The 22,107-nt window shown below is 34.8% G+C and overlaps 1 protein-coding gene across 22 annotated transcripts in view; it reads left to right on the top strand.

The window, feature by feature from the left end:
• celf2 (cugbp, Elav-like family member 2) overlaps positions 1-22,107 on the top strand; it is a 430,922-nt gene that overhangs the window by 191,394 nt on the left and 217,421 nt on the right. For 21 of the 22 annotated variants that reach the window (XM_073945681.1, XM_073945676.1, XM_073945680.1 and 18 more), the window contains exon 1: positions 6,154-6,284. The exons of the other annotated variant lie outside the window; for it this stretch is intronic. In XM_073945681.1, coding sequence (XP_073801782.1) covers positions 6,232-6,284 — 53 coding nt within the window. In that variant the 5' untranslated portion in view covers positions 6,154-6,231. Of the gene's footprint in view, positions 1-6,153; positions 6,285-22,107 lie in introns of those variants that run through there. 22 annotated transcript variants of the gene reach the window in all.

Genomic DNA, 22,107 nt, shown 5'->3' with positions numbered 1-22,107 from the left:
GTATTTTCTATTGGGTTCAAGTCAGGTGACTGGCTGGGCCATTCTACTCCATTTTCTTTCTCTGAAACCATTTGAGTTTTTATTTATTTATTTATTTTGGCTGTGTTTTGGATCATTGTCTTGCTGAAATGTTCACTTTGGTTTCATCTTCATCATCCTAATGCCGATGTTGGACTGAAGCAGCTAATATTTATTTACAATGAGGAGGGTTGCTGAATAACTACAGAGATATTTCAGCCTTTTATGAATATTAAGGAGATATTATGTATGTTTATGACAACGGTCATTGTGTCATTAGCTCATTTATGTCATTTTAAATGCCACTTGACATTATTTGAGATGTCTTTATAATAATTTGACGTAAATTAATACATACATTTGTCTTTGTCATTTACCAAAGATACCAAAGCCTGTCAGTCTATTTGCTATGACAACTTTCATTATAAGATAACATGAGATACAAGATAACATGACTGGTCATAAATCTGGCATAAACATGATTTTCATGAGGCCATTATAATTGTAATGGCACTTAATGACTGTTTCCATAAGCATACATAAAATCTCATACTTATTTATGACATGCCAGCTCATGATTACCATGGTTTTGTGACAGTCTAATAAGCATCCCTTCAAGTAAAGTGTTACACAAACTTTGAATTAGCCGCTTAAATTAAGGCTATTTTCAACAACATGAAAACAACATTATTTCAACATGTTTTTTTTATTATTATTTTTTTACAAAATCATGATGTCATGTATTATGTTTTTAGTCTATAGACTGTATACACTGTATTCCACATAATCCTTTTATGTTGTCCTAACACAAATCGGTTATTTAAGCTTAATAGTTTTTATAATTTTAAGTCGATTGAACATAAAACAATTAAATTGTCACAAAAAAACTACAGTCAAGAATCATGTTGTTTTAGCTTATTTTAAAGAAGCAATTTCAATAAGCAGCAACAATTTCAGGACCATAGTTTGTCCCATAATTTACATGACAACTCATGACTACATTACTTCTAACTATGTCAATAAAATATACTTCAAGAAACTTTTTAACATCAAATGTTGTCAGAGTAGAGATCAAGGCATTTCTATACTGCAATATGAATGTGTAAAACAGAAAATAAAACAAAGAGACAAACTAATTAAAATCTATTTTTTTACAGTGAACTAATTGAAGAACTATGTATATTTTCCACTCCTGCAATACACAGTCACCAGAAACAGAAGGTTATAAAAATCACATAATGAATGAAAGCTCATCATAAATATATATTTTTTCTCAAACTGAGAAAGTAAACACTAACATGTATAAGAGGAGTACACTAATTATCACACACATTTTAAACACTGCTATAGTAATGCTCAACATCAGATGTGTCATGCTAAATTCTGTGAATGTCAATTTAGGTTGTTATTACTGTTACTGACATAAAAATTCTCTGTTTATATTTTTATTTGAAGGGGAAAATGAATTATTTCATTTGTTTCCTTATATGTTTTGTGAAAAACATGCAACCCCATAGCAATAGTACTATTATTCTTTCTTCCCATTTTTCTTTTTATAATTTGTGTCCTACTTTCAAAAATTCGACAATTACATCTTAGTACATGTTCTGCCAGTCATAGAAGCAAATGAACATCATGTTCTGAAACATTTGAGCACATTTTTAATTAAGTGGTACTCTCAAAATAATGTTTTTTAGATATATGTACACCTACAGTTCTATTTATCATCCTGAGGATGATAACCATATCATCCTGAGGAAAGTTTTTTTTTGCAAAAGTTATTGTGTTAACTATAACTATTAACTATTAACTATAAACATACATATATACACACATTTTAAAAACTACCTAATAAATTACAATTCCTGAAAAAAACAACTCAATTATTTGTCATTTGTTACTTTACACTACTGCTTGTTTCACTCCACAATATGCTACAGTAGAATTTAAAAGTCTTGCAAGTGCATCCTAATATTGCATGTTTTTAATAAGATATATAATTTTTTGGGTCACGCTTTACAATAAAGTTGTATTAGTTAATGAATGTATATGTAAAATCCATTTATTGCAGTATTTATTCATCTTTTTTGTTAGTTAATAAGCTCATTCATTGTTAGTTCATATTCACAGTGCATTAAATGTTAACAAGCACACATTTAGATTTTAATAATGCATTATCAAATGCTAAACCATGGTTAATTAATACTAGCAAATGTTATGATGTTAGTAAATACATTAAATAACATTAATTAATTAACCATATTGTAAAGTCTGGCCATTTACTGCAAGAGAAGAAGATTCTTGTTTGTTATATTGTAACTTAAAGGACTTTTATTTGCTCTTTTGCTCTTGGAACAGTAAAAAGAAGGAAGCAGAAGAACTCTGACCTCTTGGAATTGAGCAATAGATATACGAAGAACCTGCACATCATGCATATATGTTTCATAAACGTGCAGAAGATTAATAAGACAGCTGAATAGGTTTTCATTAATCAAACACAGCATCCAGTAGCATGTGGTTTTACCTCCATTAATCTGACTTGGCAGTGTTAGTGTGTGTTAGTAAGCTGCAGTTTAAGTACAGACAAGGTGGTAGCCCTAAAACAGGATGTGGTGATGTGTCAAACAGGAAGTGAGCCTTGTCAGATACAATAATATCACGTGTATGGATGGGGGAGTCTGTCTACTCGTTTGACTCACAGACCAAAACGTTTTTTCCCCTATTCTACTTGTAACCATTTATGATGAACAACATTTCAATTTTAAGATAGCCTTTTTAAAGATGAAAATGTTCCCAAAAAGTGTTATGCAATTTACTTTTCTTGGACACCATTGCAACAAAATGTTTTAGGATATACTAATTGTGTTATAAAATACTTATTATAATACTTATTAGTTTGCAGTGGTGTAAAGTATCAAATTACAAACGCTCAAATTACTGCAATTGAGTAGTTTTTATCCAGAATTTACCAAGTAGCTTTAAGTTTACTTTTACTTTCCCTTTAGTACATTTTTAGTGCTGCATCTGTACTTTTTTTTTCACTACTTTCCTTTCAAGAGTTCACACTTAGCTGATGATTGGTAATAAGCTAGTTTGGCATGCTGTCCCGGGAGAGAGCCCCGAGCTCATGAGAGCCTCGAGCCCGGGGCTCCCTCCCATTGCAGGGCGAGAGGGGAGTTTGAGCTTGGGTAGATCTCGAGAACCCCCCTCCCTCCTGCTGCGTGAGGGTTGCTAAGGTGATGCGTTGCTGACAGAATTGAATCCAATTTGGTGCTAATTTGGATTAGTCAATTTACTTAAGTGTCATGTTTTTGGGAGTGTGGGAGGAAACCGGAGGACCCAGGGAAAACCCACGAAGCACGGGGAGAACATGAACTCCACACGAAACTGCTGACCGTCTGGGTAGATGCCCGAAGCAGAGGCATTTTGCTGTGAGGCTGCAGTGCTAGCCACTGGGCCGCCGTGCTGCCCAGTAGACAAAGGAGGAGGCGAAGGGGTGGAAGGGGGGATTCTTCAAGACTAAGATGACTAAAGGTAAGGTGTTTGGTTATTTATACTTGGTTAGGAGTAGTCTGATTGGTGGTTCGTACATTAGCTTGACTTGGGGCCAGCCGTGTCAATCATAAGCATGTGATCCTCTCGAAATTAGTTTATGAATAAACTTCACTTAAACTGCAGTCACTACACTGATTTTATTCCTAGAATTTCAGAACATGTTACTGTATTTTTTTCACAGTATTAATTACATTAGTGTCACTTTACAGGTTTAAAGTGTTAAATTTTATGCATTCAGAATTTTATTGTGAAATTAAGGCAGGCATCATGACTACAGCTAATTACAGTAAAAATTGTTATTTCTTTTGCACATTAGTTATAGAAAATCAAACACTGGTAATATTTTATTCAACATTTTATTCAACATCAATATTTTATTTTACTAGTATTTTTTATACTAGTACAGGTACATTTTTATATTTAGAAATATTTACAGAAATATTGTTATTATGAAGAACCTCACTGTAATTTACTGTGAATTTAAATACAGTACTCTACTGTGAAACTAATGCAATTATTAACCAGGTCAAATATTTTACAGTGTACTTTTTTTTCTTGTCTGTGAGGTTTGGCTAAGTACAAAAATCGGTCTTGCTATTCCTGTTCAATCAAATTGCACATAGAAAGAAATCGTATCATACTGAACTACCTGAAGACATGGGTGCTTTATAAATGCAGCAAATCGTTCGGATGCATTACAGGTTTTCAAGAAGATGTCCAAAATCTAGCACTAAATAAACTACAGAATGTTACGTTTACACACACAAACGCACAAATTTCATGTAAACATATCAGAAATTTACAGCATAATATTCAATACTCACTACTCTTGAGTACTTTTGAAAGGTCTTTTTACTCATACTTTGTATAATATTTACAACAGGTAATTTTACTCTAGTCTAGGGCAGATTTAGTGATTTGGGTCTAAGCAACTCCAGCCATGACCATCACTCAATCTTCTTTTGTTTTATCTAATTTTAAATAATAAGATGTCCTAAAATTAATTTACACACACAAAAAATAAATAAATAAATAATTAAATAAACAAAAAAATAAATAAATAATATATATATATATATATATATATATATATATATATATATATATATATATATATATATATATATATATATATATATATATTTTTTTTTTTTTTTTTTTTTTTTACACATATATATTTATACACATTATATGTATATGTTTATACACATTTGACTGTTGGACTGCTCCTAGATTGAGGGTGGTGGATTTTTTTTCCCTTCATATTATTATTACATAACAATATTATAATAATATTATTTTGTATTGTATAATAAACAATATTTAATTACGTAAAAAAATAGGTTCGACTCTCATTATACAAAATATGATAGAAAGTTATGTTATATATAGTGTATATGTATAATTTATACTTTTAGATGTTTATTAGGGGACCCCAGATGTCCTAGGGCCTAAGCGGCTGCTTACCTTGCCTATTAGTTAAATCTGCCCCTGACTTTACTAGTACGACACTTTTGGTCAAGTAACAGCACTTTTACTTGGGTATGATTTTTTTCAGTACTCTTTCCACCACTGTTAGTTTGACATACTGATTTGTCATTTTATTTTTGCACTTTAAAGCATCTACAATTTTTATTGAGGCCTATGAATAATATATATATATATATATATATATATATATATATATATATATATATATATATATATATATATATATATATATATATATATATATATATATATATAATCCCATTCAGAATAGCATTTCAGCAATATATATGTGTGTGTGTGCGTGCGTGCGTGTGTGTGGATTTCGTTTCTTTCGTTCATATGACTACTATAAAGTCAAAAGCAATGGGTAATTATGATGCTCTGCAATGTCTTGTGATTTCTTTTCAGTGGAAATTTCATACTGTCCACCATTTTTATACCACATTTGTTTAATTATCTTTACTTATTTTGTGGAATACAAAGTATGTATAGTACACTTTCAGAAATAAAGGTACGCGATCTGTCACTGGGGTGGTACTTTTTTCGAAAACATATTTGTATCTGAAAGGTTCATAATACCTCAAGGGTAAAAATTAGTACCTAAAAAGTACAAATGTTTTCCTCTTAAAATTGTAGGTACTATTATATACTTTTGAGGTACCAATACGGACCCTTCAGGTACAAATGTGTACCTTTTGAAAAGGTACCACCCCAGTGACAGCTCTTTCTGAGAGTGTACACACTAAGTACTCAGTATGCATTGGCGTAATAAGGTTTACATAATGAAGTACACCTGTGCAGTTTAACCGTCTGAGGCGTCATCACAGGCCTATACTTGTCGTTTTGGACGTTTTAACATTCATACTTATGTAGAAAACAGTACAATATTTACAGTTAGGCTACGTCATAAAAAACAAATGCTTTAAATCAGGTATACGTGCGAAAGGTTGCACGCGTTGACTCTGATATTACACAGCGATGAGTCTGAGAGAGCGAGAGAGAGAGCGAGCGAGAGAAAGAGATTGTGAGGGGCGGAGGAAAGAGAGCCAGTTCTCAGCGCTTATCACACTCAGAGCAGCGCAGAGAGACAGTCGGAGTAACAGCGCTCACTCACTCAATCAGCCGCATTTCTGTCCGAGCAAAGCCCGAGCTGCCCGAGCCTCAAACATGGTCTCTATAATCTCAGACCTGGACCCCCTCAAGAGCTGGAACGTGTTAAGGTAAGACCCGCGCCGAGCGTGCATGCGGAGCACGCCGAGTGTCTCCATCCGCCCGCGCCAAGGCTCCGCTCGACTCCAGCATCAATGTAGTGAGAATTACGCACGGCTTGCGTGTGCTGTTTCAGCTTTAAAAAGTGTGTGTGAGACTTTTTTTCGCCCCCCTCCTTGAGTTCGCACATATTCTGTCATGTGTCTGACGCATGGAGTGGCTTATTAACCCTTTGAGGGACCGAGCAATCCCTCCCCCGAATACACCGGGAATGAGGAGGTTTATCGGACCGGGCGCGTCTGGTCTCGTGTCATATGTGATGCGGGATGATGGTGCTGATGCTGAGGAGAGGAGACGCGGTGCACATCGCTGTCAGCTTTGTGCAGTATAGTTCACTTTAAATCAATCGACTTGACATTTGGGACTGTTTTTATCCACTTATATATTTGCTTTTGCTCATACTGCGCAAAAAACAAATGTGCATCAACGAAGTTCCTGTTTCTAGTGAAAGACTTTTGGATATTATATCAGGTGTTTCTCAAAACTAAGCTGCTCTGACTGGACAGCTGACTCTTTGGATATTTATTGTCATTTGTGGGGCATCGCAGATGCTATCAAATTGAGAAAAACATGTTAAATAGCTAGTTTCACTAGAGTTTGAGAATGGCATTGTGTAAACAGTTTTTTGAGGAAGTATAAAAGGGTAACTGAAACCACAGAAAGCATGTCATGATGTCAAACCGTTCCGCTTTAGTTCTCGGAAGTGTGCACATTTTTAGAGGACAAAACATATGATAAAACTAGTTATATTATATTATATTATATTATATTATATTATATTATATTGTATTATAGTCATCGCCACTTTCATACTCATTTGCATAATATAAATTAATGAAATATTTTAGTCAGTTGCTAAATTCCTAAGCTCCATCCCAGCTGTACTGTTCTAGTAACTAAGTGTTCAGTCAGAATGTCACTTTTTAAAAGCATTCATGAACACATTCGTAATTAGGCTACGGAAGAGCGCTCTATAAATACTCTGGATCTTCATATATAGTTCAGGATTCTGGGTTGTTGTAAATTGGGGCGCCGCTGTATTCCTCACTGAATTATGAAAATAGATCAAGGGTATAAAGATGACACGCTGCGCTCTCTCAGAAGAAGTGTTATTTTTGGTCAATTATTTATTCCGATAAGCAGGTCATGGCTCAGAATGCAGCAAAATGCACATATGCGCACCCTCAGAAATGTGCATGAGGGAAAATGCACTTTTTTTTTTTTAATGTCCAGAGTCTATATTGATATCTAACACACACACACACACACACACGCACACTTCAGTTTTAATAGCCTTACTGTGTAGCTGACAGATCACAGCATTTAAGTAGACGTTTCCTGATCGATGTTGCACTATTAGTCAGTATGTTCCTTTTCTTTCTCGCTGACTGACACTCACAATCACGGTTCCACCCCAGAGCCGTCCAGGGCATAATCTTCTGCTCAGAGCGGGAGAGAAGAAGCTGATGGGGGTGTATATGTGTGTGTGCGTGATGGATCGCTATTTGTCTTTTTTTTTTTTTTCTTTATTAGTCTAGAGGCTCTAGATTAGCCAGAGGAGCAGCTGCTGGACCGCCTTAATAAAGACCAGCTTAAGTTATCCTGTCTTTCTTGTGCTTCTCTTGACGTTATTCTTTGGCTCTAGGGTGCTCAGTGGCATTCTTTACAGCCTAATGAAGCCACCAGACGACCCTGAACACTGTTGTCTAATGAGCACACACTCGTGGATGTGTGTGTGTTTGTGTTGCATCCGATTAACTTTCTCATTATCTCTCGTTTAGTTCAAAACCCTTTCTTCTGTCGCCATGTATTTGAGAAGGGGAGGAAAAATAAAGATAAAATGCATGCAGAAATATCTTGGCTATCTATTAAGCAGATTTTTCTGGGCGCAACTTTGATGTGCAGTGCAAACAAAAATCTCCTAAGTTTGTTTGTTGTTGTTTTTTTTTTTTACCAAATAGACACCTCTGAACATCTCGCCGACAGCTTGCAGTAATTTCTGCCTAGTTCAAAATACATCATCTCGGATGGCGTCTGAATGTGACGCATCGTAATGATAGCGCATTTTTCCTTATGATCCGTGTAGTGGAAATTTTCCGACATGCCTCATTTCTTTTTAGGGCTCAGCTCTCTGCGGGATCACTCTGTCATGATCCCACTTTTCCTTCAGAAGGGCTTGATGCGTTTGAAACGCAGAATAAATGAAGTACTTGCAGATTCATGTCAGTTACTTTTACATTAAATGCGTTTACAAAAGAGCTTCAGTGGAATGAAATGTTTTAAAGGATCTATCTATCTATCTATCTATCTATCTATCTATCTATCTATCTATCTATCTATCTATCTATCTATCTATCTATCTATCTATCTATCTATCTATCTATCCATCCATCCATCCATCCATCCATCCATCCATCCATCCATCCATCCATCCATCCATCCATCCATCCATCCATCCATCCATCCATCCATCCATCCATCCATCCATCCATCCATCCATCCATCCATCCATCCATCCATCCATCCATCCATCCATCCATCCATCCATCCATCCATCCATCCATCCATCCATCCATCCATCCATCCCATTATCTATCTATGTCTTTATCTATCCTCCATTCACCTTCACGACTTCTTTACCTGAAGTTTTGCGCAAAAAATGAAGCCAAGAGATGCAACTCTGTTCTGTCAGTGCAAGCAACAAGAACAAAAATACCATGGAACTCATGTCCGCCCCCACACACACATACACACACAGACACACACACACACACAGACACACAATGACTCATAAGCACATGCATAATGCTCTAACACACACATGCAGGCGCACAACAGCCTCTCTGTCACGCTGACACGCACACACACTGCGCTTCGGAAGGCAGGTTGAGTCGGTAATGAGAGGCAGCATGCTTATTAATACCACTTGATTACATTGAAAATTACTTTAAATAACAATGACAAGTTGTTGCCTTTATTGAATTAGCAGAAGGCAGGCGGGGGAGATGATTTGATTAGAGGCATATTTAAACACGAGACTTGGGTTTCTTGCGCCCGGTGGCAGGTAAACTGGCTTTCTGGTCCTTCTGTTTGCCTCTCGTTTTAGGAGAGCGAGAAATCAAGAGAGAAAAAGAGAGACTAGCGCTAGGCAATGGAGTGGCAAGCATCCGTCTTTAGCAGTGGGTGACCTCTGACCTTTGCAGTGTTGGTTTTAATGAACGCTGTTAGCGGCGACGGCTCCGAGTGTGTGTTTAAGCCTCTGCCCGGGATGCATCCATAATTATCTGGCTGAGTGGCTTTTTCTGTGTGCGCGTGCATGTGTGTGTGTGTGGGTGGGCCGCTCATGCCGTTAGCTGTCCCTTATCCACAGCATTAGTGGCTGGCTGCAGACAGTGGTGCACAGACGGGCGGCGCAGATGAACGGCATTGCATGCTGATCTCTGCACCTGGACCAGCCTCAGACGCACACGGCCCGCTCACGTCACTCATGCGCAGGTCTGGGCACAGTCTGCACTGGTGGAGAGGAGGGAGAGCTGGTACTGAATAAACACGTCTGGAAGAAATAACCTACCATCTCTGATTGTCTGACTGACTGATGCAGCTGATAGATAGATAGATAGATAGATAGATAGATAGATAGATAGATAGATAGATAGATAGATAGATAGATAGATAGATAGATAGATAGATAGATAGATAGATAGATAGATAGATAGATAGATAGATAGATAGATAGATAGATGTGTAGTTTTCAGAAAAGAAAAGAAAAATCAGAGTAAGAGAGAATCACAAGTGTGTTCCTGTGAGTGTGTGTCTGTTGTTTTCGGTTTGTTAGCGTGTACTGTGGTCTTGTGAAAGCTCAGGGTAATGAGGAAGAGGTGGAGGAAGCTGTGTGACAGTGCAGGCTGAAGGTGAAGACAGCATTTGACGAGTGTGTGTGTGGGTGTGTGTGCATGCTCTGGATCCCATGGTCTTCACTAGAGTTCTGTATTATTGGCTCGAGTCAGTGTGGCGATGCACTGCCCTCCGCCGTCTAGTCAGTGCACCCATTATACTGTCTGTGAATGTGTGTATGTGTGTGTGTGAGACCGATATTGTTCCATAGTCTGACATTTTCGGAGCCTACGTGAGCTACGCAGATGGGTCTGCACCCCTTGAAGTTAAACCCCCCACCCCTCTTACACACACACATGCACACGCACACACACACACTTTACCTAGAGAACGTAATTACAATTATCAGCTCACCCATCACAATTACAGCTGAAGGAGAGAGAGAGAGAGAGAGAGCGGGACAGGAAAATGAATGCAGGCAGAACAATAGATGCTCAGAAGAATGAGACTGCGAGAGATAAAAGTGGAGTGGAGATGGATGGAGGCAGCGAAATTTTAACACTTTTTTTATAGACCTGCTGTTGTTCTTCCTGTGTCCTAAATAACACTATCCTTGAAACACAGATATGGCATGCACTCTGGGGCTAACTTAGTAATTTGGGGGCCGTAAGCAATTCCAGGTATGGGGCCCTAGCATTCAAACTCTTTCTTTTTTTATTTCTTTCCTCTGTAGATTGTTTTTTTTATTTAAATTTTTTGTAAATAAACTGCATGTTTAAAATACAGTGCTCATTTAAGTACATTTAAATTCAAGCAATATATTGCAAAAAAAAAACAAACAAAAAAAACAAATACAACCTAAAAAATTTCATCAAAATTTGTAATATTTTTGCTTCTCTTCATTTATCCTCTTTTTTAAATTTGTAATTAATATTTTTCTATAACTATGTACTAGTTTTTGGACAGTTATTGTATGTTATTCTGTTAGATAAACTCTGGATTTGGCTTCAGTGCTAACTAATCTAATGTATATGCACACATATAAGATTGTATAGCTTTCTATTAAAAATATCAATTTAAAATATAGATTTACGAGGGGTGTACTTATGCTGAGCACTGTATATGATTAATAAGGTTTCTTGGCATTGGTTGGAGCACCCTAATTCCCCAGGGCCCTAAGCGTCTGCTTACCTCACTTAGTGGTTAAGTCCACCCTTGCATGCACTTTCTGTAAAAACAAACAAACATGAATATCTCAATACTTTCTCACAGACAGCAGTGTGATCCAAAGTAAAATTATTATAAAATTTTTATTATTTATTTTTTTAATTGTGGCATTTTTTTCAATATAAAATACCTGTCAAAAGTTTGGGGTCAGATATATTTTATTTTTTTAATGTTTTTATTTTTTAAGAAAATTATTCTGTTCATCAAGGCAGCATTTATTAAATGTAAAATATATATTTTTAATTGTTAAATAATTAGTAAAGTTTTAAATAGCTGCTTTCTTGTTTCCTATTTCAAATGAAAGTATTACTCCAGTTGTTATTGCTTTAATTACTATTAAATTAATAATCATAATAATAATAATAATAATAATAATAGTACCAATAATAATAATTAATATTAGAGTGATTTTTGTAGGATCATGTGACTCTGAAGACTGGACTAATAAAGCAGAAAAATATATTTTTTTTAATTAGTGGGATAAATTATTAAATTCAATTATAAACTACTTTTATACAGTTTTTTTTATAGTGCAATAACATTTCACAATTTTATTTATTTATTTTTTTTTTATGAAATAAATACAAATAGGAAATAAATGAAATAAATAATTTTTTATAATAAATGTAATCTGTAAAATAAATGTAATCTCTCTTGAATAATCTTTTTAATAAAAAAATATTGGTGTTTTTATTGGTTTTTAATAATGTTTCTTTTGGAATAACATGGAGTGTCCCAGAATGTTCTGACAATGTTTATTTATCTTTCTATAATAAATAAATAATTTAATAGAAAAAACTAATTTTCTCCTTGATGTCAATGGAATGTTTGTTCAAAGTTCTCAGAATATTACCACAAAAACAATATTAATGCGCTAGACATCTTTTAAAAAAATAAATTAAATGGATGTTTAAAATCAAAAGTAGCATTTTGATAATGTGTGTACATTTCTGAAATTTAACACAAAATTAAACATCAAAATCAGCATGTTTTTTATGTGCAGTGAATATTCATAAATAACATACAATAGCTTGTATTTGTTTATGTCTAGCACTTCAGATGTATTTAAAAAAAAGAACACACAGAAATATCACTTTTATAACCTAAAGTGAACTTTAACAGTATGTTTTTACAACATAGTTAATGTTTTTACAACATTTTAGCTTGTATTTTGTAGCTCTCTTCCCAGCAAACACTTTTGTGTTTAATAGACATCTAATAGACATCTAAGCGTAGGCTAAAACAAGGCTAAACTTGGGCTGTCAGTGAAAATCTAACAGACATCTAAGAATAGTCCAAAACTATTAGACTAGTCGTCAAATGCCGTCAGTGTGTGCGCATATGTATATGTGTGTTTGCGTGTGACAGAAACTGATTCCTCCCCTTTTGGCAGTCTGAGGCAATTGGGAAATGGTCACAGGGTTTTAATGAGAATCTGCGTGTCCGTGTGTGTGCAGAGCATTGTTTAAGCCGTAGGAGAGCGCAGGGCTCAGGACAGAGACTCTTTTCAGGCCGCGCTGAATGTCCGTGATTAAAACTGGCCTGAACGTCTGAGTGTCTGAGAGAGAGACAGAGCCTATTGTCATATTTCTCTCTCTCTCTCTCTCTCTCTCTCTCTCTCTCTCTGGGTTCTGTGTGTGTAGGCAGTTTTCTATGATAAGGTTGAAATCCAGAGAGGCATATCAGTGCTGGTTTCCTCCTACGCCAGCTCTGAGAGATGAGAATGTTTGAGGAGAGCACTTCAGGAACCATTCATAGAGCTTTCACACACACTCACACACATTTCTGCCCATGCAACTGGCACACGGATGTTTCACCTTGCTGTCAAATGTAGCACCGTCTCTCTTCTCGCAAACATACATTTGCGCGCATTCATTTAAATACCATAGGGTGCTGTTCTTTTTCTGTGAAGGCGTTTAAAATGGATGCATACAAAAATGCTACGGCTAAAGAGTTATTTTAGTTTAAAAACAAAGTCTTTGTATTTTTTATTAACTGAAGTGTATTTGTATCTAAAATGTTGAAAGTTAGCAAGATAATATTAACTGTTATCAACTTTTTTTTTTTTGGTGTAACAATAAGAGGGTAAATGCTAAATGCCAAAGTTTCATGTAAATCATATGTAGCATTCTTAGCAATAAATGCTAATATTGAAAATGTAAAGTATCGGGGGAAAGTAAGACATTGTTAAAAATAGCAGAAAATGCTAATATTAAACTATTAAAAACACGATTATTAGCTGTTGTTTTTGTTTTGTTAACGTGAAAACGTGCTAATTCATCAGGAGATTTGGAAACAATATGATGTTTTGTCAACATTAGGGATAAGAGCTAGATGTTTTCCAGCTGTTATAAGGGTTTTAAATGATAATATATGGTTATTTAGTTGTGTGTCTAACATATGCTTAGGTTTCATGAGAATCATATGTAAAATTTTTAACAAGAAATGCTAATATTGAAAATGACTGGTTTGTGGGAAAAATGCTAATATTTAGTTTTAGGAAAGAAATTACTCAGGTAGCAAAAAACTCTGGCCCAGATTCAGCATAAATCTGGCACAGCAGGCATTTATCTGGTACTGGCATACAGCATTTGGGCCAAACATGCCCTTGTTTGGCAGAGGTGGTACTGTCTTTAAGGTGGCACACAATACTTGGGCCAGATATAAGTTGTAGTATTTGGCCCAGTGGTTAATAATTGATATGTGGACCATGTAAACTTGGCCTATCGACCCAAATTTAAAATACATTTTTATTATTTTCAGATTAAAAAAAAAAAAATCTACCAATCAGGTTGCTTCGAGAAAAAGCATGCCCATAGCATGCCAAAAGCACAATGATTCATGGGTTTATCTATTTTAATTGCAGTTGCGACAACATATCTGGCCCAGTTCAGGCTCAGTTATGGGTTATTACTTTGCTGAGACTTGGCCCAGATATGGTCCATGTTTGGCCCTTGTCTGGAAGCCAGACTTGGTTAAGTCATGTACCATAATTTACTGCGACATGTGGGCCAAGCAAAAGCTGATTGTGTGGGCAAGAGCTGGGCCAGAGATGTTTTGCTATGTTAGTAACTGTTGATGTTATTTAGCTTAAAATTATCATGACAATACGTTTCATCAAATTTGGGGATAAAAGCACATTTTTAACTATTATCTATATTTTGATTAACTACATGAGGTTGATTTGTAGTTTCACGAAGATTCATACATGTATGTAGCATTGATAGCAATAATGCTAAATTTAAAAATTTAGAAACAATCCAAAAATGGTGAGGCTAGCAAGACATCATTAACTCGTTAAGTTTGTTTGTTTATCAATTTTAAGGTTAGAAAAACATTGACTGCGACCAAAATCACATTCTTTAATATAATATTGTACACTAAAAAACGTATGTGAGCCAAGTAGTATGTCTGAATTCTTTGAATTCAAAACTCAGTATGTGACAAGTACCTGGATGACCTACTACTTCTGGTGAAATTCTGAAGTGCGTATCCTATGAATGCTACGCTATTCCTTGATGCCATGCGAGTGAAGTGCAACAACTGACATGGATAGGTCACATGCTAATGACAAAACACCGCATGTAATATGTTCGAGTTCCATTCATACCACTCACATTCATACTCATACTTTTCTAACGGTCGTGTAGTAGATTCAAATTCAAAAGTAGTACATACTTGAGTGGTAGACAATTTTAGATAAAGCCATTAACTGTTGACAGGTAAGCAAGATGGTAACTGTTATTAGCTTTTAGCTTGTGAGGTTAGCTTGTAGGGCGAAGCAGTGGCGCAGTAGGTAGTGCTCTCACCTCGGCTCAGTTGGCGGTTCTGTGTGGAGTTTGCATGTTCTCGGTGCGTTCGCGTGGGTTTCCTCCGGGTGCTCCGGTTTCCCCCACAGTCCAAAGACATGTGGTACAGGTGAATTGGGTAGGCTAAATTGTCCGTAGTGTGTGAATGTGTGTGTGGATGATTCCCAGAGATGGGTTGCGGCTGGAAGGGCATCCGCTGCGTTAAAACTTGCTGGATGAGTTGGCGGTTCATTCCACTGGGGCCACCCCGGAATAATAAAGGGACTAAGCCGACAAGAAAATGAATGAATGAATGAAGGTTAGCTTGTAGCATTTATTAGCTTAGGTTTTGTTGCTCTATGTGAAAACAAGAGGTTGTTTTATGTTTGTTTCTTACTGCTAAAAGCTAAAGTCATAAAAGATTCATATGTAGCATTGTTGGCAGAAAATGCTAATCATGATTGTCTTCGTTGAGATAAACTGTTATCGGTTTCATGAGTAAAACAAGACGTTGTTTGGTGTTTTTGCTTCTTGAAGCTAAAGTTTAAAGTTAAAATTTTTAAGTCCTGCATAAATCCAGTATAGAAAACCATGCGGTTCAATGCTAACACCCAGTGTATAAACAAAATCACTAATTACAATGGATTGTATTGTCTTAAGTCACTTTGTGTCACTCAAACTCAGTGTAGGCACAGTGTAAGGATAGCTACATAAACCCAAAGGCACTCTCTTTCCTAGCACAAGTAGAAGACGCTTGAACTAAAAGTTTGAATAAAACGTCCGACTTCAGTTTTACTTCAGCATGCAGCATCTGGGAACTCTGAATATTACATTATAAATGCACTGGGGGAAATATATTTTGGCACTCTTGGCTGCATATGAACACACCATGTTGTTGATATGTGAGTGTGTGCCGCTTTATGAAATTCTCAGTTAACAGTAGAGCGGGATTATTGTTGAACTGCCTGAATTCTGTAGCCTCATGCATATTTACAGAGAAACACTTCTTGTGTTCACTGCACTCCTTTATTAAAAAGAGCGAAGCGTCTTTCCAGATGCTTTGCTTTGGGAGAGAAATGACACACAAAGAGACACACACGCACACACATACACGCAAGAGGGAAATCGCCCTCTCTTTGGCCACACTCTGATATCATTTGTTATGATTTTACGGCACAGTTTAAAAAGGTTTGTGGGATGAGGCACATTAGTGGGAAGAGAATGACCTCCATTCTACTGTGACACACAAGTCGATGTTTTCAAAACAAGAGGTGAAAGATATTGTGATTAATATACTTTTTCTTTCTTCGCTATTGTATTTTTTTTATTACACATCAGGGAAGTACAGGAGATGAATATATACTTGTGTTTACAGCTTGTAAGCCTATAATTTTATACTGGTATATATATATATTGTTATTGTTGAACTAAAAGTATATATATATATATATATATATATATATATATATATATATATATATATATATATATATATATATATATACACTCACTGGCCATTTCAAGAGGTACACCTTACTGGACTCCCTTTTGCCTTCTTAACTGCCTTAATCCTTCGAGACATAGATCATAGACCAACCAAGTTTGTTGACGCCATTATAACGACACAGCTCACTCTGCCTATTCATGCAGAACAGGGGTCCGTTCTTCGTACGAGGATTACTCAGTTAGCTGGATTTGGATATTGACGATTTGACACGATCCAGGATCGTTTCGTTCTTCAAAGCTGATCCGAGAGTTGTTGTCATAGCAACAGTTCTGCTAGGTCAAACCTGATCAGGAGCAGGTTTAATTCATATAAACAGAGATCGGCTCAGTTCAAGCAAAGATAATACAGAAAGTATGTTCCGAATTCTGATATTTTCTTACAGTAGTAGTTGGGAAAATGGTAAATATTTAACTATATATTTAAAGTTACAGTTATTAATAAAATAAATAAAGTTATACATATTAATAAAACTTATGCAATCTGCACCCTCGAAATGAAAGTACAAAGACTGCCACTTTGTGGTGCAAAGAGAAAACTTATTGATATGAACTTTCGCTTTAATGCAAATTATGTATAATAGAAATGCACAATATGTGACTTTTTAAAAGCAATAATACATATGCAGTCTTAAACATGTTTGATAGTTAATATGCCAGTGATTTGATGATTCACATAAGTTGCAGACGCCTTTACCAATATCAAAATGTTTTTGTAAACATTATTTATGTTATATTATGTTTATATTTGTTATATTATGTTTTATATTTATGTTTATCTATTATTAAATTATGTTATTCGTTACACCGATTAAAAAAAAATGGCTACTATAATAAAGAAAATCTTTTCTAAATGTAGAACTAAATACATTGATTTGCATTGAAATACATGATGAATACACTTGACACATGAAAGTTGTAAAGTCTGCAGCTCACAAAAAATGTGGACGGTTATAGCGTGTCATATTTAACAAACCGTTTACTGTTAATTTGATGTAATTTTGCTCACATGGATAATTGAATATTAATCAGATGATGTCATTACGCTGCTATGCCGTCAACCAATCGTTATCTAGACATTCTAATCTGATTTGTGAACTTTATTGAAGAACCAAATTAGCAAGAGATCAGTTATCAAGATTAAAAGATCCAGGATCTGCCAAATCATCTTAGATCATTTAAGCGAGGTACGAAGAATGGACCCCAGGTTATTGACAAGTGGTAATTTGTGTGTAACTTATCCTTATTTATTTATGATTTGGTTATGGGTAAAACAAAGACCATGCCGGCCAGGTAGTTGAAACGGTAGTCCACACATGATCAATTTGTTATGAATTAATTAATTATTCATAAATAATTAATTTACTGCCACCCACAACGATGATGCCATCGTTCATCGCAAAGTTTCACATTAGACATCATACGATGCCAAATTGGTCAACATCGCCCAACCCTATTTGATATTTTCTCTTTTTCGAACCATTCTCTGTAAATCCTAGAGATGGTTGTGCGTGAAAATTACAATAGATCAGCAGTTTCTGAAATACTCAGACCAGTCCCTCTGGCATCAACAACCATGCCATGCCTTTCTTCCCACATTTTGATGCTTAGTTTGAACTGCAGCAGATTAATCTTGACCATTGCTGATTGGCTGATTAGAAATTTGCGGTAACTAGTTGGACATAATTATATAAATATATATTAATAATAATAATAATAATAATAATAATAATAATAATAATAATAAATATTATTATTGTTGTTATTATTATTATTATTATTATTATTATTATTATTATTTACCGTATAGAATTATAGGCTTAAAAAAAATTTTTAAATGAAAAAAAAAATGTTAAAGAAATTATATTGAGCAAGAATTATAATACAAAACTTGATAAAAATCTTTATATATGTGACCCTAGACCACGAAACCTTCTTATTTATTAGGTTTTACAGGTTTATTTTTCAGCAGTTCCTTGTCAAATTTTACAGTATTCTTTTTTTTTTTGCCAAAATATATTATAATATTAAGTAAATATGTTACATAAAGTTGTTTTTAATATAGATCAAATATGTTTTGAAATATGCTTAGTACTATTTAAAAAACTTTAACTTTATTTTCTAAGTATTCAGCTTTTTATATTATTATTATATTGTCATTTGAACCCTTTTTTTTTTTTTTTTTTTTACAGTTTATCAGTAACTGATACCGTTTTTTTTTATTCCATAAAATATTATTTGATGTCTAAAATATTAAAAGCAGGAAACATTTTTTTTGTTAGTTTTTAATATATTCATTTATCAGGGGTTACCACAGCAGAATGAACCACCAACTTTTTCAGCATATGTTTTATGCAGCGGATGCCCTTCCAGCTGCAACCGAATACTGTGAAACACCCATACACTCTTGCATTTTCAGACATACACAGCGGCCAGTTTAGTTTTCTTCAATTCACCTATACCACATGTCTTTGGACTGTGGGGGAATCCGGAGAAACCGGAGGAAACCCACGCCAACACTGGGAGAACATGCAAACTCCTGACAGAAACGCCAACTGAGCCAGCTATTTTTTTTATATAATAGATAATAATAAATATCTTCTTATGTTCTGTTATAAGGTTGGAAATAGATTTTTTATCATCAAAAAATTTCTTTGTAAATCTGTTTTGCTATATGAAGGTTAAAATGAAATTATTAACCCATTTAATCCTGGTATGTCTGACAAATTGTTTACATCTTAAATATTTAAAGAGCTCATGAAATTATAAGATAGTTCCTATGTTGATGTGTTGCCGTTTGCACTGTAATATCACTTTAGGTTTGTGTGTTTTGTTCGTCTTTAGGCTGACACTCTGATAGCTGAGCCAAGCTAAACATGCTAGCATCTAGTTTTTTTTTCTTTCTCTCTCTCGCTTGTCTCTTTTTCTTTCCTTTTATCCTTCGTTGTTCTGCCTCGCTGACTGTCTGCAAACTCCTCTATCCCTTAACCCCAGCTGTGTGCGTGTGTGTTTGTGTGTGCGCTTACACTTTTACATTAGCTAGTGCTCGCATAGGAAGTTCTTCACTCCAGCTGTGTTGTGTGTGTGTGTGTTTAATCTTAATTGTAGCTGTCTTTCTGTGCTGTGTCTTATGTTTCACTTCACTGCTGAGAGAAAGACAGGTCTTACGTTTGCTGAAGGGATCACACACAGAAACACACACATATCAACGGCATGGCCCAGTAACTTTCAGTCCCTGGAGATTAAATCTAGCATGTGGTCTAGTGCCAGAGGCCTGTCTGTGTGTGTGTGTGTGTGTGTGTGTGTGTGTGTGTGTGTGTGTGTGTGTGTGTGTGTGTGTGTGTGTGTGTGTGTGTGTGTGTGTGTGTGTGTGTGTGTGTGTGTGTGTGTGTGTGTGTGTGTGTGTGTGTGTGTGTGTGTGTGTGTGTGTGTGTGTGTGTGTGTGTGTGTGTGTGTGTGTGCGCGTGCAAGAGTGTATGAATTCTGTCATAATAGTCTTTATTTCTCTTTTTGGTCCACTTAAGTCTGCTTTATATATAACATTTAAAAAAAAATTTATATTAAAATCATTAGATTTTTTTTTGTCCAGTTAAGTCAGCTTTCTTCGTTTTATGTTGCAAGGTAATTTGACTTCCTGAATAGCATACTATAGGACCACATTTAGAAGTGCAAACATTATGTTAAACATGATTTCTAAATTAAATTTAATTTCATTCAATTGTGTTTTATTCAATTTTATTTTATTCAACTTTATTCACTTTTATTGCATTTTGTATTTTTATTTTGTTTATTTTAGTTTAGTTTTTCATTCGCTTTTATTTTATTTAGTTTTGTTTAATTAATTATTTTTCATTTTATTTTGTTTTATTTCATTCTTTTGTATTTAATCCAATTATACTTTATTCAATCTTGTTTTATTCAATATTATTTATTTCATTTTATGTTATACATTTTTTATTCAATTGTATTTTATTCACTTTTATTTTATTAAATTAAATGTATTTTATTTTAGTTAGTTTCATTCAGTTTTATTTTATTAACTTTTATTTTGTTCACTTTTATTTTATTTAATATTATTTAGTTTAATTTTATTTAATTGTATTCAAATTTTATTTTATTTTATTCAACTTCATTTTATTTCATTTTATGTTATTCAGTTTTTATTAAAAAAGTTTAATTTTCATTTGTTTTATTTGCTTTTATTTTATAGATTTTTTTATCTAATTTTATTTTATTTTAATCAACTTTATTTTATTCATTTAGTTTTATTAATTTTAATGTATTTTATTTGATTACATTTTCTTTCATTCAATTTTCATTCAATTTTATTTTATTTTATAAAAATCATGCATCATGTAAAATTCAACCCATAAACTTGCATATTTATATTTAGTACAAATTCCCTTATTAGAGTGTCAGTATGTGCTTGCGGTTACATCAAGTAATCAGAATGAAATTATTTTGTAATATGGCCTTGAGTGAGTAGATTAAGTTTTACCGGTATTGGAACTATTTTTACTGTCTTTCTGGTTAAAACTGAGACTTGGTGAAAGTCGTGGTGAAAGTGTGTGTGTTTAGCCAGCTGTGCTGAGCTCAGGTTGTCTCAGCTCAGTCTTACGTTTGATTAAAGTCAGGTGACTTTGCTTGGGCCGTGTTTTTGCACTGCTAATTTTTTTTTCGGAGCACACGCTTAAACTTTCCCTTTTCTCTGTTTCCACAGGAAGACAAGTGTGTCTGTTTCCTGTCGTCTCTAAGCACTAATGAGCATGCAGCGCGCACACACACACACACACGCACAGCTGGATTCTAGGCAACACCCTGCCATATTTTTACTCTTTTAATTTCTGCTTCTATGCTTTTCTGTGCTTTTTTCTCTCTTTGATATAATCCCCGTGTGTGTTTCCGTGGTTACGCTGGCTTAATGTCGTACTGATGTGACTGTATCAGCTACGCATGGCCAACCTCATCAGCAAACTTAGGCAAAATATTTTTGCTCTTCTTCCTGTCTTCTCCATACTTTTTTCCCGCCTTTAATCTGCTACCACATAATTCTGCAGCAGCCTGGGGAGCTCTCGCTGTCTTCATCCCCAGGGGTCATCATCATCATTAGCGTCGGCATCATTATAATAATTGTTATTGCAGAATACTTGTGATGATAGAAACAAATTTGTGTGAGACATACCAACCTGTAAGATAGCATTAGCTGTAACCTCAGATGACACGACTAGAGAGTGTTTGCTAGCTCACTGGTGCAAATAACACAGAAAAATATCCATCTTTAATCTGATTAGATGAATTAACACTAATCCTGGGAGTCAGAAACAAGTTTGTGGGTGTAGAATTACCCATCATTTAATGTGATTGAACAATTTGATGAACAAAATTTGAGGCTTTTGGGACAATGAATTCTGTTCAACTCCAA

The sequence above is a fragment of the Danio rerio genome, chromosome 4 (assembly GCF_049306965.1).
Source record: "Danio rerio strain Tuebingen ecotype United States chromosome 4, GRCz12tu, whole genome shotgun sequence".
Lineage (NCBI taxonomy): Eukaryota > Metazoa > Chordata > Actinopteri > Cypriniformes > Danionidae > Danio > Danio rerio.
Note: the sequence above shows the minus strand (reverse complement) of the source record. Positions and strands in the feature narration are given on the sequence as shown.